The 24,447-nt window shown below is 36.8% G+C and overlaps 2 protein-coding genes across 2 annotated transcripts; one reads left to right on the top strand and one right to left on the bottom strand.

Annotated features, from left to right (window-relative positions):
• Window positions 1-8,670: 8,670 nt before the first annotated feature.
• LOC114723469 (protein LIGHT-DEPENDENT SHORT HYPOCOTYLS 4) lies at window positions 8,671-9,892 on the top strand. The gene is made up of 2 exons (XM_028909647.1): window positions 8,671-9,312; window positions 9,455-9,892. Exons 1-2 carry the CDS (start codon window positions 8,993-8,995, stop codon window positions 9,813-9,815), a joined length of 681 nt encoding a protein of 226 aa, XP_028765480.1. The 5' UTR covers window positions 8,671-8,992; the 3' UTR covers window positions 9,816-9,892.
• A 10,293-nt stretch (window positions 9,893-20,185) lies between these two features.
• On the bottom strand, window positions 20,186-23,820 carry LOC114723468 (NAC domain-containing protein 21/22-like). The gene is made up of 3 exons (XM_028909646.1): window positions 23,494-23,820; window positions 21,503-21,768; window positions 20,186-20,956 (listed from the first exon to the last, which is right to left on the bottom strand). Exons 1-3 carry the CDS (start codon window positions 23,660-23,662, stop codon window positions 20,534-20,536), a joined length of 858 nt encoding a protein of 285 aa, XP_028765479.1. The 5' UTR covers window positions 23,663-23,820; the 3' UTR covers window positions 20,186-20,533.
• Window positions 23,821-24,447: the final 627 nt, after the last annotated feature.

The following is a 24,447-nucleotide window of genomic DNA, read 5'->3' on the forward strand; positions in this document are numbered from 1 at the left end:
GAATGCAAGACTTATTTTTATAAAAACAATAATAAAAATAAAAATGTGGGGTTTTGTGGGAAATGATGTTTCTTGTTGAATAGATGTATCATCAAACAGAAGGATGCTTAGAATTTCACTGGCATAAATGAGCACGGCAGCAAATAGTAACAAACATGTAGCTAGCCAGTGTTGCCCAATAATTCATGCATCCAATCGACCCGCAAAAGCAATTGACAAGACTACTATTAAACCATGCAAAACAACAAAAATCACACATTTGATCGTCCAATGAGAGGATCAAAGGTCACAAGTACTGGTGTTACGATCTGTTTGCCTAGTCTAAATGTTGAATAAGTAAGACGCCAACCATATTTACTGGCCTTAAAATTAATTGCACTTTATTGATATCCATCTCGAGGGAAAAGGATGCACTTGTAGAAAACGTCATGGAATTGTGTCAGGCTTATTCACAGGAGTGCCAAAAACGACGGACACAGGTCTGCATTTAGTTGTGTTCTTCACAGGTACAAAGTGCTTGCTTTCACAGCAATCAGTGCTACCAAATATACTAGCGAATGATGTTCACTGGAACTCTTCATCACAGTAAATTAAAGTAGCCGTCCTATCCCCGGATAAATCTGTTTGATGGCCAACCCAGCCAGCCCCTCCGTCAGCAGGTGAATTTTCCCTAGTTTTCACCACTGTCACACGGCTTTTCGCAGAAAAGGGAAGAAAACACAGCCTGATTTTGTGTTTTAGTAGGACATTGGATTCGAAATATTAGGTAAATGGAATCATTTTTTTTTAACCCCGACAAGTCCCAAGTGTTTTTGTGATACCAATATTTTAAGGATATTATTAGGCCTCTTTATTGACAGTTGAAAGACGAAATACTTCCACTGTTAATCCCCTTATTTGTTTTGTTGGGATGCTTGTATAAATTAAAGTGGGGCTTTGTAGATGAAAATGCAGAGGAATCCAAACCTGAGATTTTTCACAGGATATGTAGATCCCAGGTTCACACTCATAATACCCTCATGCTCTTCAATTCTTTTCTGGTTACTCTCTCAGCAGGTTTGCTCAAAATGAGAACTAACCTGTATTATCTAATAAGACGACGCTTCTGGCTTGCTTACTGTTAATGGTATGCCACTATTCGCCACCGCGATATGAAAGTATATAGAAAATAATTACTAAAAACAAGGCAAGGAGAATTATTGCTACTATCTCGTGTCTCTTGTTAATTCGTACATGTTCAAGACTAGTTGCTAGCAACTCTGAGGGGAAAGAGAGATGCTGCTACGTACTGCTCTATCTCATATTAATATGCCACGAGAATAAAACTCGACTGAAAATGAAGCTCATCGTCATCTTCTCTGATGGTTAACTTGGCTGAACTTTCAGGTCTTTGTTTCTGTTTGAAACCGAAAAAGTTTTCCTGTCAAGGATATACTCTGCGCTGCATTCTTCCCCTTCCACGCGCGCACCTCCTCCTTTTTCCAGTCCGGAATAATTTAGCATAAAATTCTAACCCCTCCCCGGGGATCTGTTTAATGCAAGATCTAATCGCACAGGAAAAGATGGGACAATTCAATAACCCAGACCGAAGATGAACACTACTACCTTCTTTCTTAAGCATGGTCTCAGGTAGAAAGGCTAATTAATGTGCTATACATATTCATGCAGGCACAGCAGCTTCTGAGTCATCTCGGTGATGAGAGAGAAGAAGCTGCAGGGAAGGCAAATTGCCCTCCTTTTAGTTTCTAACTAGTGATAGTTTAATTTCTTTCTTCTTCCTAACTCTTTTTAAGAACCTTCAGGAGTTTCTTCCTTATCTTGAATGTTTTTTAACCTAAATATGCATCATTTATTTGTGCAATGGTGGCGAGCTTATCTCTTCTTCCTGGTGGCTCGTTTAGGGCTGTTTTTCAAGTACAGATCTCATAACGCGAGTCCACCACTCCCCCACCCCAAAAAAAAAAAGAGAGTTCCTGTTACGGAATTTCATGGCCTCTTGTTGTTCTACTGCGATGTGTAGGTTAGGAGGTAGGTCGTAGTATGGGACTACATTCTGAAGCTCAAGGTTAGGAAAATGCCAAATAAAAAAGAGGTGGTATTGGAGCTGTAAAGGATATGGTCCCAGGTCAAAGGCGTACGTAAGCTATGTATAGAATCTTTGGGATCTACCTTTCACTTGATTGTCTTGTTCTGCCATTTAAATCTCTTGTTCTTGGCCTTCGTGCATCGCTCTTCTCCGTAAATTGAAATAAACTCATCCATGTATTTATTTCGTAAACTGTAAAATCACTTTTAAAATTATGGTTTGATTTCCATCCAAACACCCCCTTAATTAATAATGATGGCTGTAGCAATCGAGAGTTAATTCACTTAGTAAGAAGTTAGTTTATAACTTATAAGATTATGAGTTTAAATCCTGTTACCGATATAAAAACCTTATTAGTAAGCAATTTGTAAGTATTTTTATAAACACTGTCTGAATCTGAAAGCATGTTTTGGTTTTAATGAATTTTTGGGACTCAACTCATTCAAATTTTTTTGTAAAAAAATATGAGGATCGCTGTTGGGGATTTGAGGGCTGATTTGAACGAGTGACGACGTGCTTTGAAACAAAAATGAACTCTTTCATTTTTCTTAGAAAACTTACAATCTTAGAGCAATCAATTTTTTCAGGCCAGGACAAAACAAACATTGATATTTTTTAAAAGCCCAGTGCGCTGGCTCCACTCGTAAGCCAGGAAAAGACCCAAGATTACTTCTAAAATAGTGTTTAGATTGCTGAATAATCACTTTTAAACAAATATTTTTTATAAATTGAGGTAAATTCCTTCACACATTTATTTCGTATGCTGTAAAAACACTTTTAAAATTATAATTTTATTTTTATCCAAACACCCTCTAAACAACTTGTCAACCTGTGATTGTTTTGGGTCGGTCTATGATAAATCGTATTGTTTGTATTTTATAAATCATTTGATGTTTAGATTGTTAATCAGAGCATAAATCGAGAATTCTTGGGAGGTACTACAAATTGAGATTATTTGAGCGTGATGTTGGGACTTAGGAGAGGGTGTGTCGGGGAGGAGATAGAGGGGTGGCCCACTGTTGCATGGCTCACGTCAACACGAGTACGTATGGCCACTTCTGGGGTCAGAGTCACGTCTTGTTTTGTTTTGCTCAACAGCTCAAAAAGCAGACAGCAAGGCTGTTCGCCTGTTCCGACTTCCGAAAGCCATCGATCCAACTAAAAATACTTAGTTGTAAAATATTAAATATTCACTCTCATATTATCGTATAGTACGTGGACTTTCATTCATCTTATAAATTTTAATTTAAAATTTATCTAAATATTTAATGTATCTTTATTTTTATTCTTAATTATTTATCTATCTCATTTGTCATATTTTTTTATCACATTTTTTCTTATATATTTTTTCATTTGTTATAAAAGCATATTTAAAAATAAAACTATATTTTAACCTATTTATTATTTTTAACTAATTTTAATTATGTGCTTATTATTTATAAGTGAATTAGTTATTTAAAATTTATAATAAGAATAAAAAGGAGAATAAAAATAACTCGTTCCATGTTAATTATATACTACTTCTGATCATAATTATAAGAACTAGTTGACTAATTTGAGGAAATTAAGAAAGTAAGTTGAATTAGTTATCTGTCCTAAATAAGTGTTGTCTTTCCTAAAATATCCTTACTAATCAAGTGTATTGACTAGAACTATCATTGTTAGAAAGGCTACTTTGAAAAAATATATATAAATATTAGAGATAAAGTGAATTAGAGTCTTATATTTAGAATCAAAATAAAAATCAAACATAATCTTATACTAAAAACAAAAAGGTAGTATGTGATTGTGAGTTAGTCGTACAACTTGGAGTTGGACTTGGACATATAATTATGTAATTATGCGGAGATATGGCAGGTCAGGTCAGGAAAATGCGGGCAGGATTATATGGCTGCCCGCCCAGAACTGCCTCGATCCGCAAGTTACAAAACGGACCCATCCGACTTCTCTCGCTGATACTTTGATTTATTTTACATGACCACCACTGGCATATCAAGCCTTTTCTTTTTTTAATATTTTTCTATTACAATTCGGTCCTAATTTATAGTATAATTTGCATTGACACGTTAAAAAAATGGTCATATTTATAAATAAAAAAAAAGAAAGGAATAATTAGGCTTTGTGTGCGGGTTTTCTGATTTTGCCCGTTGGGCACCCAGATGCACAGATAGCTGGTGGGTGATGGACGGGAGAGGGCCTTCTCTGCCTGTCTAGATCCACGCATTGATTTGATGGCCTTCTCAGACTCTTCGCAACCAAACAAATAAAACAATACTTGGACCCACCTGTGTGAATTCTCAACTGTGGAGCTCTCTTTATATAATCATAATAAGTATTTATAAATAAATTTTAAATTAATATAATTTTTAGTCTCTTAAATTTATTTTTATTTTGGTTTTAATTTCTCAAATTTCAAACTATAAATTTTATTTTATTTAAAATATTAGTTTTTATAATCTAATAAAAATATGGACTATTTTACTTTTGACGGATCAAAATTTATAATGTAAAGCTTGATACACTAAAATCAAAATAAAAATAAAGTTAAGAGATCAAAAATTATATTTACTCATAAATTAATATAAAAATTTTCTTATATATTTAACCAGTATTTCATGAATCATAATTAAATTTTGCTAAGAATGTTATTCGTCAATCCCGACGATCTAGTTTTAAAAAAAAAAATCCAAAGCACTGACACAAATAAACATAAAAACTCTAAACTATATTTTATTTTTCACAAAAAGTATATTTTCAATCACACATTTATCCCTGATTAATTAAAGTTTCGCACCTAATAGTTACTGATCAGCATTTATGAACCGTCGCTGTCTGCCCGCGCATAGGTAGGCACAGGTATGCCCATTTTTATACTAATTGAGTCACAATTCAACAACAGTAACGAATAGAGTGGGGCGTCAAAACACCTTGCTTTGCTGAAATATGGATTCTCTTTATATATTGTGAGTTAGAATTTTTTATTTTCAATCAAATTTAATGAATTAATTATCTTCCATGAATAAATTATCTATTTCTCATTCTGTTAAATGGTTAGAGAGATATTATGTAAAAAATGTTTGGAAACACTGAAAAATGTTTGTTAGAAGTATTTTTTTAATAAAACGAAACAAATTTCTCTACATATTAATTTTGCACACGCAAAAAACACTCTACACACATGCCGTGTATTTATGGAGGGAGTGAAAGAAACCCAAGGATTACATCAAATATGCTTGCATTCTGAGCAGGAACTGGTTTTGTGAGTAGAGAGGCTGCTCGTCTCTTTTTGAGCTGTATGCTTATTCTAATTTTAATCGATTTTAAACTCAACTCATTTAAATTTTTTTATATATTTTTTTTTTTAAAAAAAGAAAGAAGCACGGATTGGCTACTAGACTGAAAGCTCAAAACATGCGTTAGATTCTATGCTTTGAGTAGAACGGTCCATGTATATAGTTGGCTAGCTGCAATTAGAGGGCCTTTGCTAGCTGGGTACGATATATATAAGATATGGCACGAAAAATGAGGTGTCCCTATGCATAATTTTATATTCAATATGAAGACGTAGGACACATAATAAACAGTGATAAGATTTGAATGGGAGCAGAGGGTAATTAATCAAGGCCAATCAATGGGAAGTGTCGTGGGTTAAGCAGGGATGCGATGTCCTATTGGAAATTAATCATGATTATATTTAATAAATGGAATCTAATATATTATGGTTTACAGATGAGATGGATAGGGGCTGGAGCAGAAGAGGACAGCACAAGATCTTGTCACAGACAACCCAACAATAATTAAAGAAGCTAATCGGCCACGCAAATTTCCTTCTCCGGTGATCAATTATTCAAATCGCCTCCCCTTCCATCGGGGTTCATGCACTACCCCTGAATCCATCTTGTCAATCCCTCTCTCTCCCCCTCCCGTACAATTATTAATTATATATGCCCGTACAATTATTAATTATATATGCAAAAATCTCACTTCCATATGACATGGCTTTTTTTTTTTAAATAAAAACTGTATTCCACCAAAATCAGAACCAAACAGCAAAAGGAGACCTAGGCCCCATCATCATACTCCTCCTCTTCTCGCATAAAGGGAGGCGGATATGACATGGCTTTAACTACCATACCTTAACCCCATCGTTTTAATTTTATTTATTATTTAAATTGTACTCTGTTTTGGCATGTTAAAAAAATATTAAATTGATAAAAAAAACGTACCCATATTAATTGCGTAAGCACGCGCATTTAACATTGGAGCCTGATCACGAAAGTTGGGGAAGCTCTTAGATTTTTTCCCCCAGACATATTTTATTACCCACCCTCCCTCTCACTGCAAATCTGAATTTCCTTCAATAGGCCTGGAAAATGGAATACTCATCCCTCCACCGTAATTCCATGCAGAACTCTAAATTCGTACCGTGCGGGTTTTTTGATAAAAAAGCTGCTCCCCCTCTTTAATACGAGTAAGGTTTATTAAAAGATATTATAAAAATTAATTAATTACAATAAATATAACTAATTTTTTCTAAAATAAATTAGTTTAAAAAAATAATAAACGTGAGAAATAAATTCGATTCATGCTATCTCCGATTCCTAATATACTAATTTGAGTTTATTAAAAAAATTTGTTTCATTAATTATTTATAATAAATATGTGTTATCTTTCCTAAAATATCTTTACTAATCATGTTATTAGCTGGAACTATAATTTGATGAAACATTTAATATATAAACTATTACTGGGACTGTTTTGACAAAAAAAAAAAAAGAATAAACATGAGAGACAATATGGACTTACGTCTAATGTTTATGACCAAATTAAATATTAAACTACTTTTTATATTAAGAATTGGGAGTAATACCTTATATTTAGAACTAAATGCTATTATTAACTAGCTCCAGTATTAAATACATGTAGATTATATGTGTGGTAGATCTGTCTGTATACATATATTGAATGCTTATAATATGATATACATAGGCTAAAGTATTGTCCTCTGCATGAAAATAACTAAATAAACCTTCGACTTTCCAAAAATCATATTCTGAAGTTCAAAAGCTGTCCGAATTTGTCCACGATCCTGTAATTAATGATAAATTTTGGTGATCCCTGCACAAAAGCTCATAATCATTTTTCATTATGCGGGAGAATGCTTGTGTATCCCCACAGACACGCCCACTTCATTATACACACATGAAGTGCTCGAATTTTGTCTTTATCGTGAGATCGCCTTTTGAAATTGTTGTCTGATCACGAAATGTTTAATATGATCGCCTTGAAAATAATAGAATAAAATGGGGAAAAGTCTAAGCCACACCAACTCTCGGCGTAGAATATATCTTTAATAATCTGTATGTACGAAATAAACGATTAATTAATTGATAACAAGATTTTACCTTTCTTCGCGGGTAATTAAATCATTTTACAAGTGAAGGGTCGGTATTAATCAGTCACCGATCAGCCATCAATCTAATAATCAGATCCACTCACATTCGAGTCAAGAACAGTAAACATATGCTCATACGTGAAGTGATTTGGGAAGTATCATAATATTACTGTGCTGTGATGTGAAGAAATTTAACCTGTTAGTGGTTTGTCAAAGTGCAATAATTAATATGATTAACTGGTCTTACTTATATATATACACATATCAAAGAAAGTATATATGTATATTAAATAAAAATAAAGCTAAAGAATTAATAAATTTTAAGGCGACGTTAACGATATTTAAGGTTTTAATTATTTTTACTAAAATATATCAGAAATGTTTTATAAATGAAATAAGGCAAGAAAAAAATGATAGCGAAATTCAATAATAATAATAATAACAGCAACGAAAAAGAAACGGAGGGGGACAAATATTTAATTTGGGTGTGGTAATTGAAGTATGATCTTTTCGTTAAAGGGGGAAAAGTGAAAAAAGAGGGGGAAATGAACAGGGACATTCTGGGCCGTGAGAAAGGAACTGTCATTCAAAACTACATGGTCAGGAAGCAGAATCATGTTACTCCCTTAATTTTACCCTCCAACCTTTATTCTTGTCGGGAAATGCTCATCGCATAAATATATCTCTGCATCTCACCCATTTTCTTTTCTCGACACTCATATCTCTTTAAATAATCAAACATTTGTTTTTATCCTCCAAACAAGTAGAGTAAAATATGCTATTTTCAACCCAAAAAAACAAATAACACCAGCTGGGATATTAAGAATAAAAAAGAAACAATTCTTTCTCCGGTCTCAAACCTGCCCACGAAAAAGCCCTAAGCCTTCCCCGTCTTTCTCTCTCTATCAGGAGAAGGAAGAATAAGAAGAATGGATGAGTGAGAGTGGAGGGTTTGCTCCACCCTTTTAAGGAAAAAATCGAATCCATTGGCGATCTCAGAAATCAAAGCTACCAAAAGAACCACACAAGTGCTGATGAGCAGCTTCCTCGTAATGCAGCAAACAGAAAAATAAAGAGGAGAAGTCCACTCACTCTGATCCCATCAATCTCATCACACTTCCTTGATCTCCTCCTCCTCCACATCATAACTCATCAACCCTTTCTCTGTCTCTCCCAAGAATTGTATGTAATCAATTACCGATCTCTCCTTTTATTTTCTCCCCATGTTTCTTTTCTCTTTCTCTCTTTTTCCCAAGGTTGTCGATTCATTAACGGTAATTCCTGAAAGTGTGTGCGCGCGGGTCTCTCTCTGTATGCAGCAACCTTCGTGTTCATCCCAAATTACGAGGTTATAGTATATAGATACATAGCAATATGAATACATGTTATTGTAAGACGGATACTAATTTTGAATCCCCATACTCTCTACCTCTCAGCTCGATCTGGAGGCAGTGAGTGTGTCGTGGCTGTACTCAGGAAACCTAGCTGCTAGATCAACACGTCGGATAGATATGAACTTCATTGAGGCCATGAGACGAGAAGGCGATCCCCCCACCACTACCTTCGATCTCCAAACCCAAACCCTTAAGTTTCCTATGGACTCCCTCCAACAATTTATGGACACTTCTTGTCACTCCGAAAACAAACTTCCCACCACCACCATCGCCGCCCCAACCGGCGCCGCCACCTCCTCCACCACCGCGAGCAGCAGCAGCCGCTACGAGAACCAAAAGCGCCGCGACTGGAATACCTTCGGTCAGTACCTCAAGAACCACCGTCCCCCGCTCTCCCTCTCCAGATGTAGCGGTGCACACGTACTTGAATTTCTTAGGTAGGTATAACCTTTTGAATATATACATACGCTATAAGTACCGTCTTTTGGATACAACCTCTCTTTTATGCATACGAAGTTTTAGAGGAATTAATAGTGATGGGGTGTTGGATGTCACGGTTGAATTGTGTGGTTTTTTTAGGTACCTGGACCAATTTGGTAAGACCAAAGTGCACATACCGATGTGTCCATTTTACGGGCACCCGAACCCTCCGGCATCATGCCCGTGCCCTCTCCGCCAAGCGTGGGGCAGTCTGGATGCGCTCATCGGCCGGCTGCGAGCGGCTTTCGAGGAGAATGGAGGGAAGCCAGAAGCTAACCCGTTTGGAGCTCGAGCTGTGAGGCTGTACCTGCGTGAAGTTCGCGATCTGCAGTCAAAGGCAAGAGGTATTAGCTACGAAAAGAAGAAGCGAAAGCGTCTTCCTCCTCCTCAACAACAGCATCAGCATCAGCAGCAACAAATGTCTATGTTTCCACCTCCAGGTGCAACTCATCATCAGTAATCAAATTAATTTGTTTAATTCAACCCAATACTCTGCTGCTTCTTGCTGCTCTCTTTCTCTTAATTCTTTTTCGTCTTCTTCTTCTTCAGTACTTGTTTGAATCTGCTTTTGATAGTAGTAGACTGCTAGTTTGTGTGTATGGGGGTACTCAAAATGGTATTGGGAGTTTAAGAGATTGACTGTGCATGGAGCTTGGCCTTCGTATCCTTGCTAGCAACAGAAAGAATATGTGCCATTGTTATTTATATATATACTTCTATGTACTTCAATATCATCTCTGTCAATTTGGACATGGTGGAGATTAATTAAGATTTCTGCGTCTTTAACATATCCTTTTTTGTTGTTGCCATTTTTGTATAGTCGTTCATGTCTCATTATATTTTTGCAACTTCTGCTTAACTGAATGATGATGTTCAGTTTTTCACGCATATCCATCTACCCAACTGGTTCTCTTTTCCCGTTTCCTTTGTCTCCGCCAGTTTCACTTTTACTTCCCACGCTTTCCACCTTCAAATTTATTAATATATGCATGGAGAAACGATGATAGAATTCTCAAGCTTAATGATAACATATGATTCGTTTCAGATCGAACTGAAAAGTTTTTCGGCTTATCAAAATCAACGCGAACTGCTGACTGCTGTTAACTTCTCGTGTTGGTTTTGATGACATGTTTTTTCTTGCAGTCGTGCTGTCATTTCATTGCAGGAAGAAACCGAAAATTAATAATGGCAAATAGTTGATGCAATTAATCTCCAACCTGCCTCTTAAACAGTTGGTTATGGTCCTAATTAATCTCATTTCTCTAGGAATAATAGTAATTTCCAAAATTGCAAATTTTCTTCTGGATGGGAATCTCTAGTGTATGATTTATCACATTAATTTCCTTCTTCTATTTGAGGATTGCCACTTGACCCGAGTTAAATGGTGAGTGGTAAGATCTAGTGATAATTTCACTCAGCCTTTAATCTGAGAGATGATTGTACATGGGATATAGTGGTCATTAGTTTTTTGACCTTCACGTGCGAAGTAGATTAGAAAAGCTCGTCTTACCCAGTAGGAGAGTGCCTAAAAAAAAAAAAAGGTAATCGCAGAATGAGAAGTAGGAAAAGGAATGGGATGTAACATTGTGTGATCAAACTAGAGAAAGTTCGGAGACAGATAGTCAGTATGAAGTGATATGAAGTTATCTTAATCAATTCGGCCGACAACCCTGCTAGTGATTGGATATATAGTAAGGTTCATCCCCTATTGGACTTTTTGTGATCACTTTGGCGAAAAAAAGGAAGAATTTTTTCGGCAATCAATTCCTCTATTCATCAAGAGGGCCATTTGTTCATAGGAAAATACCCAATGGCACACATGATAGGTGCCTGAGAGGTTAACGAACAATCCCCATTTTCCCTTTTCAAGAGATTCTAGTGGGGCGTATCGAGACTACCACTTTGAGAGGTCGGGTATATATTCCTCCTCTCCCAATCCTCAAGGTATATAATAAATTTGGACTCTTCGCAGTACTTTTATTTTTCCTTATTAATAGTGTTGGTTAATAAGCTCCCTTGACATACCTAGGATGTGAAACACACAATTGAAGCAGTAGCTTCTGTATATATTGCCATCATTATTTAACGTATCAGTCAACATAAACCGATGCTGTGTTAGCATCATACTAGACTTGTAAGTGAAAGTAGCTAGAATACTTTATCATTTTATCAGAGGCCTTTGGCTATTCACTTGCAGCTTTCTCCATATATGGTACGAGATAACCTCGAGCGAAAATGTTTTTATATGTTTTTAAAGACAAGCAAATCTTTCAACATGAAATCCAATCAGCTGGTTGTATTTATATCTCTCTGCCTTCCTTTCTTGTGGCGACTATATGCATGCAAAAGCCATGTGTGTGTGTGTGTGTATAGATTGATGCTTAAGGATGTATTCCTCTAGTAACTTTAATTTGTTTCTTATGCACGTGTTTGCTGAGATGGGTTTAAACTGACGCATAACTAATTAATTATTCCTCAAGTTTTCTTCATTTTGTCCGAGTATCTTGTATTTGTAAAGAGATGTAGAGGTGTTCGTGTTCCATTTAAGCGCAATACACACACACACACACACACACACACACAGTTTCTGCTTTAGTTTATTTCCAGGAACACTCACACATGCAAATGAGTGACATATTATGAGACTTCTCTTAGTATATAGTACAAGGAAGTGATGCCTCTGAATGGAGGCAAATATGGCTACATTTATTTTGCAGTTTTGTTTTTGTGAGATTACACTTAGAAGGAGAGGGGGCATATATCTTGTGCGAATGGTAGGGCAGTTCATGATCCAAAGAAAGATACGGCACTTTATCAAGCCGAAGATGGTTAAAAAAAAAAAAAAAACCTCGTTTATATTTTGCCGTTTAAAACTCAAACAATAAATTTTAAGAAAGAAAAACTACTTACCGTGCAATTACGTACACCTATTATTCATCATCGATGTCGATATAGGTTTTTATTGTTTTTGCGTGTTTTGTGCATTCATGCAAATTTTAATTCCCATTAATATTCATAATTTAATATATCGTTCAATCTATAAATGAAACCTTATAATTAGTATAAAAGGAAGTACATATTTGATTTCTAGTTGAAAACCAACTGTTTCCGCCCAAAACGTTTATAGTCCTAACTCCAACATTTGTCAATAGAAAATCAATCGCGCTCTTAATGTTTATATATGCTTGCAGGTGAGCTTTTGAAAGCCCGACTTCCAATCAACGAGCCGGAATAGTTTTTACATCGTCAATCATCTCGCACAATTCATATATTTTATATATCAATCACAAACACACATTTCACAAGTTGACAGTAATATTATTTAATTTACCAGCAAATTTCACGTATCCGGTGATTATTCAGAAAGATTCATATATTCTATATACATGGAAGGCTCAGCTGATGTGCACACGATGGACTCACATCACAGATAAAATAATATTTGAAAAACAAAATTAATACGATTTAGATCTCAGAATACTAGGAGGATTTTGATACCCACTCACTATTTAGGAGAATCTATGGATCGTAACGCCTAAAATAATAATAAAACCTTTAGTTGAAAAATATCAATACATGCAATATAAAGATTTCAAGGGACTTTTAAATTTTATGCGAAGGGTAACATGAAACTATTTGTTTTTTCTTTCAACACGTCATAAAGTCTGAATTTTCCGTACTCATATTCCGATGCAGTTAATCAGTGCGCAGTCTAATCAAATCAAAGCCATAACTTCCTATTTTTTCCCTCTTGGATTAATTTGCCGAAAATAATTGGCTGTAGTTATCAAGGGAAGGCCGACAGAAGTGGAAGGGGGGGACCTATCTTTTTCAAGCAACATAAGAAAAACTCAATCTAACAAATCTTTTGGAAATGACAGGATACAATAATTTGCACTCACTGTGTAGTGATATCCTCAAATTTATCTTAAACCTCAGCCGTTAATAATGGAAGAAAATCATGGCCCTTTGTATAAACTAAGACGACCTAGGATTCGCTAAAGCTAAAGCCGCCCATCTCACCGAAAAAGTAACGCACACGAACATGAGACTGACCATTAGTACGTTGCAAGGTAGTACTAAATTTCTAGAGAAAATTACAATTAGATCCCATCTAAAGAAATTAAATAAAAAAAATCTTTTGAAATCATGAAATTATTCTGAAGTCTCAAAGGATAGTTGTCAATCCAGCCGTGATAATTGTCAATCTTATATTCTAAGTTATCAACCACTGCTCTTTCAGTTGTCAATATATTTTAAAAAAAAAAAAATAATTTGGTAATTAAACAAATAAAATTTATTACAAAAAGATTTTTAGACTCAGAATAATTTTATAATTTTAAAAAATTTTTATTTAATTCTTTTAAATGAGACTTAATTGTAATTCTTTCAAATTCTAACTAAAATTTAGCCTAGGGTAGATAATGTTGGAATGCGCTCCTACGAAAGAAGAGATTCAAACGATCAAATCTTTGTTTGGATCATTTATGAGGAGTATCTCCAAGGCAACTTTGACTAGAATCCCTATCCTAAATGCGATGTGAGAGATATGGTAGGGTTAATTAATCAGCCAGACTGCCTCTTCAGTTATTACAAGAGGCGGTAAAAAAAAGTCATTCCATGTCTGCACGATAGTCGATAGATGAGTCTGTCCCGGCTCTTCAATTTTAGAATTACTACCATCTGCGTTACTTAGTTCAAAGTCTCTTTCAACCGTTAGTATAAAATATTGGATAAATAATATTCACCGTCCCAAAATATTTTTACAGATACATTTAATATCTTAAAATATTTTATGATATATATAACACTTTGAATTATTTTTTGTTATGTCTAGTATCTTAAAATATTTTTTAGTATATTTAGTATTTTAAAGTTTTTTTTAGTTACGTCTAATACCAGAAAATATTTTTTTATGCTAAAAAATATTTTAGGATGTTGGGTTCTCTTAAAAAATATTTTGAAGTGCTGAATGTACCACAAAATACACCTAAAAAAAATATTTCTAAGTGCTAGATGTACTTTAATTCTAAAATATTTAGAGCTTTACTGTAGAGAACTCCTTCTAAAGTTATTGGGATCCTTTCACAGTGGCATTGATTTGAAGTGCATATCCGAGCAGAAACTTTGTGCCCAAGACGCAACATTTCTAACTCCAAGAGCCGACGATCACAGTCGTGTGACTGCTTAGTAATTACTCGAACGAACGAAACAAACAATGCCCGGGTAAAGGAAAGCCGTTGGGGTTTCTTGGCTGGCTCCCTCTGAGACTGTAGAACGAGACGACGTCGTTGCAGGCAAAGCACACGAAAAGGGAAGAGAGTAAAGCTGCAGAAAGGTTTGGGGTTTCCCGTAAGTGCGTGATTAGGGCTAGTGACTGCCATTTCTGAAGGAAAGGAGAGGTCCCTCCACTGTGCCCCTGAACTCTGAACCCTCCCCCACGCTATCAACAGTACTTCCCAGATCCAAGTGCACACAACACCACTTCCCTCAATTATTGCACCACTATCTGTCTCAAGTCTGAACTCCAGATAACTCCTTTCCCTCACAAAAGCCACATGGTCTAAGTCTCATAAAGCATGCATGCCTATTTCACATCGTCACGTCATCTAAGAAAACTAAGAACGAACTATATATATTTAGAGATAAGTTTCTGCGAAATATTGGAAGGTAGTTTTGATAATTAATAATTCTGAGGGAATAAAGTTATCTTCTAAAGTAGGTGATTTTTTCCCTGTAAAAAAACATACTGCTCACTAGAGTGAAAGATCTCACTCCGAGTGTGTATTTTTCAGTTCCTCCGCAGCTTTACCCGATAGGTCAAGTCGTTAAAATACCTTTCTTTGTTGATGGTCAACTGACGCAATTATAATGGAAAATGTTCCTTCATGGGGACAAAAAAAAAAATCCCCCGAGTAACAGTAACAGCCATTAAGTAGGGCCGTCACTTCACCGCTTCGTCGGGAACTTCCTCGCTATAAATCAAAATCTGCTTTCTGTGGATAGTTATCACATTTTGGAATGACGATTCTATGCCGGGCAGCTATACCTTTGTCTTTCGTGGCTCGGGATTGTAACCATGGGGGTCTGTCCTGCTCGTGAGGAGAGAAGCAAAGATCCTCCATCATAATCTTTAGAAGTGTTTTATGGAAACCAATCATGACAATTTACGAGTAGAGAATTTGTCTCGTTTTACAAAAAATATTTTTAGAAATATTTTAAAAGTTGTCAAACACTCCCTTAAATCCATGCTGCTAAATGACTGCAAATCTAGTATTCACGAGCCAGCTAGTCAGTTTCATGGTGCTCATGCAACCATCGTCCCATGGATCGATACTTCACACGATGCTGTGCAGCGAGCAATTATAACATTCTTTAAGATCGTCCCATCTGGGCCCAGAATATGTTGGTCATATGCAAAATATTTCCCCACCACACTGGAAGACTGGGCAGAATTATATTGGAGGCTGATGATGGGATTTTTTTTCGCAGTATATCTATGAAAAAAGGGGGAAGGGAAAATTTTATTCTATGCCTTAGGTACTGGCTGGAATGAAAAAAGGGGGAAGGGAAAATTTTAATGAAATCTATTTAAAAAATTAGAGAAATGAGATTTGTTCTTTTTCCTTTTCGTAACAGTCGGACCCTTGTACACTCATATCGGATCTGTGTGTTGAGAAAGCACATGATCAAACCTGTGTCTGTAATTTCACATAACCTTGCCATGTAGGATACAGTTTTCTCCGTATATGATATTTTTACCTAGAAATTGGGCCAGACTCTTGGATTACAATTATGTGGTAATGGAAGGGCAACTTTACTTGTGTTGCCCCATTACTTGCTTAGTTCAGTTCAGCTGGCACAGACACTCGTAACTGTTTCAGTCTTTCACCGTTTCAAATTTACTATTATTATTTTAGGATGTCGTATATGGAGCAATAATGAAGGAAGAAAGGGTACGATGAGCGAAGGAAATTGAGGAAGGTTGGACGTCGTTGCCGAATTTAAATAATGGAGAGGTGAAAACGACACGGGAGATAAAGAAAGGCACGCGCACAGGCGGTGCAGCTTATTGTCACATGACGCTGCTGTGCTGTGACCCCTTCACGCCTCCTCCTCCATTTATTGGCCCAACTACACAAATACCATTACAAGCACAGCATCACTCTCATTCATCAATGTCTCTCCACCCCCCCCCCCATTTCTTTCTCTCTATGCATTTGCTTATTGCTCCTGATGTGACTTGTCCTCCCTTTTCTTGTTCTTTTCTCCACTTTCACTGTAATACTCTTTTTTGTCTCCTTTTCATGTCCTCTAATTTTCTCTGCTCTGTTGGGCCTCCCCAGCATTTTAAATGGGCTTCCATGGCCCATCTAACAAATGAGTTCAGAAGATCACGGTTCTCGGGCCGTCGCCTAATCTGAAAACGATGCCGCCACTCGGCCGGTTCCAATGTCTGCGATCCACGAAAGGCAAATCACTAGGCTACCAGAATCGTGATTTCTTTTCTCGGCCTTACTTGAAACAATGCCTGGGAAGATTTCATCTTTGGTGGTCGATCAAGGATTTGGGTATCTAGAATGAATTAGTTAGATTGCCTTAAAATATAAATTAATTAAAGACTGATGAATGGAGTTGCTGGCAGAAGTCCAAGATTTCAGAGCCAGACATGGAAATTTTACCTGTAGATTGCGAATAAGGGCGCAGAATGACGGCCGCCGACTAGTCATCGATTTCTTAATGCATGCTCACCTCCCCGCCATGCCAAAATGCACCGGCACCGTCTCCATCGCCGCAAACGGAGATCATAGAGAAGAACCAGATAGAGATGGAATGGGTTCTTTGCATTGCTAGATTTTCACACGTGAAAATATCTGCTCATCTTATATTGCATTGGATAGCCCAGGGGAGCTGCTCTTTACCTGCTTAATCATGTCGCAAGGGAGCTCTCAATTTCGCTTCAGTTTCCCAATCACGTGGGGGCAGGTGAAATCCGGTGACTATGTGGGTTGATTTGGAACGGCATACTTGGGATGGTCTGGCCCAAAATTATACGGCTATCTCCTAAAAAAACTCGATCATGCGACTGCGAACGGAAAAACACTTGATGTGCGGTTAGTCTTTAATGCTTGATTATATCATGCAAGTTACATGATTATATTCTGAGTCTTCCCTCTGCACTGATCAACATGAGCTCTCTGCTCTTGCTTTCTTCCCTTTCATTTCCTTTTTGTGCAGTGAGAGTTTATTTCCTAGAGGTGCGTGTTGTCGGGGGCCATGACTTGTAGATTGTGCTTTATAATTAAAAGCTTGCATTTTCTTATGTGCTGGGAGCGAAATTGCTCATCTACTAGTTTCATATACTTGGGGCCTGGCAGAATGAGAAATTGCTTGTGAAATTATTATACATGGTGGCGCAGGTAAAATATGTGATGAAGAAACAAGATGAGGTTCCCATTTGCAGGGAAGGAGATCTAATCATGGATCTTCTCGTGGAGCTGACAAGCAAAGGATGTGGGTGCCTGCTCGTAATAGACGAACAACATCGTCTGAGTAGGACATTTACGGATGGTGATCTTCGACGCACTCTCAAAGACAGTGGGAGGCCATCTTCAAGCTCACTGCGGGGCAAATGCGTAACAGGTAACCAGAGACAACATGTTGATTTTTGATGTGTGTGTTCTTGTTGACGTAAATTGTTGCTGTTGTTGGGGGGCATGAGGGTGGCAGGAATCCAAGAGCGATTAGTCCAGATGCGATGGCGGTGAAGGCCATGAAGAAGATGGAAGCGCCGCCATCACCTGTGCAGTTTTTGCCGGTCGTCAGTGATGAGAATCTCCTGATTGGCATTAGCACGTTGCATGAATTGGTTTCCGCTGGCCTCTGAAACTAAAACTCGTATGCTTGCCTTCCTCTTTTTTCACGTTCATCCCTCTGGAAATGCAATTAAAACTCGGAGGATATCAATTGTCACACTGCTCACTCCATGTCGCCGGGTGCGCTGCCTTTGGGCATCAGAGGAGAAACAAGCATCCATGCCCGCTACCCTTCACGTGTCTAACAACAGCCATTTCGTCCATTCTTTCCTCTCCACCACACATGTAAATAGACCGCTTACGTGTTCTCCTCTTGGTTTCAATCTCTGCACCCAGACTCAGACCTCAGAAAAGGTTCAAGTTAGACTGACATGTACATGCTGTCAGCTAACGCATGGATGAAAATACACGTTAAAAATTATAATAGTTGAATAAGTGGATCTTTATTGGGCCTAGGGGCCCTTTCTTTATTGGGCTTATATTTGTTGAAGGCCTATCACGGAACAGATACTAGCCTATTTGAACTAACTATCCCATCTATGATTACCAAAAGACAAAAAAAAAAAAAACTTGTCGAATCTATGTCTTCCCCCATTCCAAAACAAAACAATAAAGTTATTTTAGCCGCGGGTTACAGTCATTGCTGTTGCCTGTTAATCATTGCCAATTACCACCCTTCATAATTCACCACTCTTGACCGTTGTTGATTGCCACCAACCATCATGAATAGCTGTTGACTTCAGCTGACCGTAGTTGTCACACTGTATTAACTACCAATCATGGGTGAGCCGTTGGGGGGGGGGGGGGATCGCTGGTATGCTCTCAATCTTGTCAAGTGGATTACTACTCATTCTATCCTAATTATAAGTTTCAAATTTGAGAAGGAGTGTGGTAAATTTTATAAGTTTTAATTTGAGTTTATCTTTAACATTTAATGTATTTTTTTTAATATTAGTCTTCATTATTTCTCTCTTATTACATTTTTCCATATATTTTCTTTCATTCTTTTTTCTCATTTATTATAAGAGCATATTTGAAAACAAAAATCTATTTTCAACCTGTTTATTGTTTTCAACAAATTTTAACTATTTATTAATCTATAAATTAGTTATTTAAAATTTTTAATAAAAATCAGATGAGTATTTACTTAGTGTTCAATATTGTTAGAAGTAAAATATTTTATTCTACTATTGGCCCTGCTTTTCTACGAAAAGAACCAAAAAGATCAATCATTATGCCAAAAGAAATCTAAACACTAGATCAAATATTTTTAAAATTCACCTGTTTTCTTCTTCCGAGTCCTAATTAATATTATGTGATTTGGTCAAACTCCTCGGAAAAATAAAAAATATTAAGGGTTAACAGGGAAACACACACTCACAGAGCGCTGATGATTTGGAAGAAATGAGTCCCGAATATGGGGCCTCGATTTAGAAAGTCGCTGTAATAATTTTTTCAAAAAGAAATTAATGGATGAGATCGATGTATATATAATCATATCAGAAAAATTAAATTAGGGCTCCCAATATCAGTTGTGAGCCGATGGTTGAAACAAAAAGCTCTGTGATGTCCCACGCACGCGTCTTGATACAGCTGCCATCACAAAAGCCTATTTGCTGGAATAAAATAATAATGGCGATGAGAGACGAGAGAGGCAGAAAGCTAAAAGCGATTTAGGAATCAGACCAAAGAATCTTTCTTAATTGGACGACTCCCCAATTCTCCATGTGCATAAAAAGCACTTCCAGTGGATTGCAGCTGTACAAATAAGAGTCAAAGTATAGCAGACATCAAATTGAATTTGCTCCACTCGCTCTTCACTCCCAAATCCACTTGTTACTCCTTTTCCTTCTCTCTTGCTATTCCATGCACGCCCTTCGCTTTATTACCAACCCTATCCAATTAGCTCTTCTTTGTCTTGTGCACATTAATTATAGTTACGTTTAACTTCTGACCTATATCACCGGAAACGAAGCTTCATTAATTAGGTGGATCCAAGTTGGGTTGCCATATCTCGTACATATTAATACCACAGTACATGATGATTAATAAAACAGTGAGCATTTTTCTGATACTGATAAATGCACTCGAAATAAAAGGACGGTCTCTATAGGTGCTAATGGGATAACTAAATTACACTGAAGGAAGGGGGGGGGGGGAATCTCAAATCGACCTTATACATAATACACTAAGCACTTGAACAGTATGAAACAACCTTAAAAACATCTTGCAAGTTCAAATCAAGCATCTGACCTCTCCCTCAAAGCCAAACTTAATGAACACATATGTGCATTTTTTCACAAATAAACAATTTTTGGTAATTTGCGTGATATGAACCAGACATGTACAGCGGCGCACAATTTTATAACACAACCATACTATCATCATCAACGTCGAATCTCATTCCGTCCAGGTGTACTGAGGCCACGCCATTGTGGTGGTTGCTGTTTTCTTCCATGTCCACGTCCCACAAGAACCCATGATCGTCATATCCAATAGGATCGCCTTTTGGAATACTTTGAGTGACCGTACTGGCCATGTTTGTTTCCCGAGAAAACTGAAGGAGATTCATTAGAGAGCCGTTTTGGTTCTGGTATTGGTAATCAGGGGGTGGCATGGACGTGAAAGCGGTGAAGCCAGGAGCCTCAGTTTGATTGGTCGTTGGAGATGAATTACAAGGAAAAGTAAACGAAGGTGCGGTCTCAAACATGTCCCGTGGGCTGAGTTTGGCGCTACTGTTGTCTGCTCTGCTTTTGTGAAATACTCTACACAAAACCCAGTCCTCCTGTGTAATCAACAAAAGTTTGACCTAGTTAGGAAAAATTAATGTAAACTCGCGTGCTATACGCTTGAAATTAAACAAGCTTAATCCTTACTCCTAAACACTAATTATTCCGTCGCTGGCAGACATTAATCTGAAACGGGCAGGAAGTAGACAGCCCTCACATCTATGTCTCTCTTTAACTCATGGAAGCAAAAAATACGCGTTTGATGGATGAATTAGACATAGATAATTAAAGTACTGGTGTTTGTTATCACATCATTGGATACAAAACCGTGGAGAAAATCAATCATCAAATCATATATGGATTGTGATATAGGGTCTAATAATTGAATACACATTCTCTCTATTCAGAGAATTGATTGGTTTCTCATTAATGATCAAATCATAAGGACACGCGTACGTTAGTTAAAATGGATCCTGATTATAACAGGTAGCACGCATCCAATTAAAAATTCGTGATTGTACACTAGTAGCTAGCTAGGGTTAGGCTTATAGTAATGATGGGGGAGTTTGAAAAAGGAAGAATTGAAGAAGGAATCAAATTACCTTGGGGGGCATGTGTGGGGTCTCCAAGCGGAATTCATGCATGATCCAACCGGTTTTCATACCATTGGGGGCTCTGTTCCTGTAAAACACCAACGTCTTCCTCATCCCTACCACCTCGCGTGTCATTGGGTCCAGCACGGTCCTGTCCTTCCCTGTCGCTTTCCAATATCCAGATGTCGTCGCCCTATTCGTCCGAAATCCTGTGGCGTATTTACGGTCTCGGAAGCTGAAGAAGTACCATTCGTTTGCGTTGAGCTTCGCCACCTCTTCAGTAATTAACCATCCACCCACACACCGTTAGTCAGATTTTTGCACCACACATCATAAAAACACAGACATATAAATGAGATACAAGCACATAAGATATACTACATATTATCAAACACATACCTAAGTTTGCTTGAGGCTAATATATGCATGTATATATATATATATATATATATGACATGAGATATGAAGAGTTGAACATATTTTTATAATTTTATTTAACTCAAATACTATAGTTTTTGCTTCCACTATGCTGCGTCAGAGTATGAGAACTAATTAATAATTTACGCAAGAAAAAGATCAAGTTTCATTTGATGTGTATAGAAAGATTCACTTTTGGAGTGTATATATATGATTGCTGATTATATGTAAGAATGTTAAGGAGTCAATATCACCTAGATAGTGAGTCATTCCCAATAGAAAGGTAATTTATGGTATATGCACTGTATTTTATACGTTCTATTATAGTATTATGGAAGCTAAGGTGTCACACCAAAGGCCCCAAAAAAAAAAAAACTGAGCACAGGTGGTGTATATATAGAAGTATATATACAATGAACTGCAAAAATCAAAGGGAAAATTGAGTACTGTATTGAACCATAAGCTGACGTATCTTACGGACTAACTAGTCTTAGCCTCAATTATATTCAGGAAACACTTGCCGCTCCAATTAACAATTGGTAAATGAGTTCAAACAGTAATTTTGTATAGAAATACGATAAAGTATGTATGGAACAGATAAGGAAGAATCTGATGCATGCGCATGTAATATGGCTGTGTGTGTGTGTGTATTAAAAGGCAGTTATGGCATATGTGGAACAAACAATAACGAAATAGATCACCTATTAAATTGCACATGAAAAGTTCCCATCCAAATTGGCCATGCAAGTAATAAATGCATTTGTTTTCATACTTATAGTAATATATATATATATATATATATATGTAAACAATCAAGTTAGAGAGAGAAAGAGAGGCCATGTCCAATAATTGGGTCACTTCTCCCACCGCCATCTATTTGAATATCCAGAACATATAGAACATATGCTTAGTTTAACTGAAGCAAATAGTATGAATCAATATATAAAACAACGGAGACTACGATGAGGGAGAATACCAGTGAAATAAACTTGGTGGCGATGAGATTGCAACACAACTCCATACAAGGTACATATGCTAGAATTGTATATGTATATAAAACTATGATATAATTAAAGATCGGAGAGATTTATAAATTGCCAAATATTTCATTACCTGGTTGGCGTGCATTCCATTGTCCATTAAAAGAACTGAGTAAACTATACATATATATATAAGATCCCTCTCTCTCTTTCTGTCATTCTTCCTCTCTACTGGAAACAAATTTGTCCGCTTACATATTAATTGCGGATTTGACAGACATCCATATGCATGTCTTCCTGTTATGGAATTTTCATTAATTGCCTTGCCTCCTTTGGTTGGAGACCATCTTATCTGAATTAAATACTTTAATATTAAATTATCTGGTTCATGAGACGACCAGGATTATAGCTCAAATCTTTTCCCTCAGGTGACGCACGCACGCGATCCTCTTGAAAAATATGCAAGAGTTCACGCGCAGACAGACAAATATATGTATATTTTTTCACGAACAAAAATGAATTCGACCGGATAAGAACTAAGCTAAGGAAGATAACGTAAGACACAGAGAGAGAGAGAGAGAGAGAGAGATGTGAGATATGTACCTGGAAGCTGCCATGGCTCGCATGTATGCAAGTCTATTTCGATCAAAGTACCCCTGAGAATTTCCTCATTCACGATCTTCTTGTAGAGGTAATGACACACCAACTCTTCATCGCTCGGATAGAAACGAAACCCCGGAGGAAGTGATGCCCCTATGTCTCTCAGACCCATTTTCTCTTATGCTCTTTAAATTACACAGCGAAAAAGAAAGAGAGATAGAGAGAGAGAGAGAGAATTAATAAGGTGGATATAGGCCTGTGGATGTATAATCTATCAATGAAGCTTTGAGAAATAATACTTGATCTGGGTATTTGAAATATATATTATGAGGTAGGGGCAGAGAGGTTGGTCCGGCGTATATATATACTCAGGTTTTGTTAGGAAGATGTAAGAGACTTTACCGTTCAGAGGAAATTGTTAATATTCTGGCTAGCTTAGCTTGTGACCCTGGGGTTAGTTATAGCGGGAAGTTTCAAGAAAAACCAAAGCTGCAAGAAATCTCTGTACCTATTCGGAGTTCAACACATTTGATATGCTCATCATTCACATGCGACAAAAACCCCTCCCGCATAATTCTGAGAGAAACCCTCCAAAATGCTCCTTTTTTTATTTGTATTATTAACAAAGTTATCCCCCACCCTCCTATTTTTCTTGTGCTAGAGGAGAAACTTTTTATTATATAACGGTATGGTTAATTACAAACATTATATATCTTATTCTGCAGCATATCACGGACGCGCACAGAATATCCACCAATATACATATTTAATATTACCATGCTGGAAATAAATATCTATCCAATATTCGTTACTTTAATTGCTTTTCTTTAATTCTTTAATTTTAATCTCATCAACTTTCATTGCAAATTGTTTAGATATAATTTGATCAAATTGTCAAGTCTGTTGCCTTGGACTAACCAGTCCAACACTTTTCTGGCTTTATTCTTTTGAAGATTT

This window comes from Neltuma alba, unplaced genomic scaffold, assembly GCF_004799145.2.
Source record: "Neltuma alba isolate B1F8T4 unplaced genomic scaffold, ASM479914v2 tig00012143_pilon, whole genome shotgun sequence".
NCBI classification, from domain to species: Eukaryota; Viridiplantae; Streptophyta; class Magnoliopsida; order Fabales; family Fabaceae; genus Neltuma; species Neltuma alba.

Bases quoted from the DNA above. Each gene is read 5' to 3' on its own strand.
- LOC114723469 (XM_028909647.1), top strand. From the start codon at position 8,993: ATGAACTTCATTGAGGCCATGAGACGAGAAGGCGATCCCCCCACCACT. The intron at 9,313-9,454 runs GTAGGTATAACC...TGGTTTTTTTAG, and splicing joins CACGTACTTGAATTTCTTAG to GTACCTGGACCAATTTGGTA.
- LOC114723468 (XM_028909646.1), bottom strand. From the start codon at position 23,662: ATGGGTCTGAGAGACATAGGGGCATCACTTCCTCCGGGGTTTCGTTTC. The intron at 21,769-23,493 runs GTACATATCTCA...TAATTACTGAAG, and splicing joins CGAGCCATGGCAGCTTCCAG to AGGTGGCGAAGCTCAACGCA. The intron at 20,957-21,502 runs GTAATTTGATTC...TTGATTACACAG, and splicing joins CCCCACACATGCCCCCCAAG to GAGGACTGGGTTTTGTGTAG.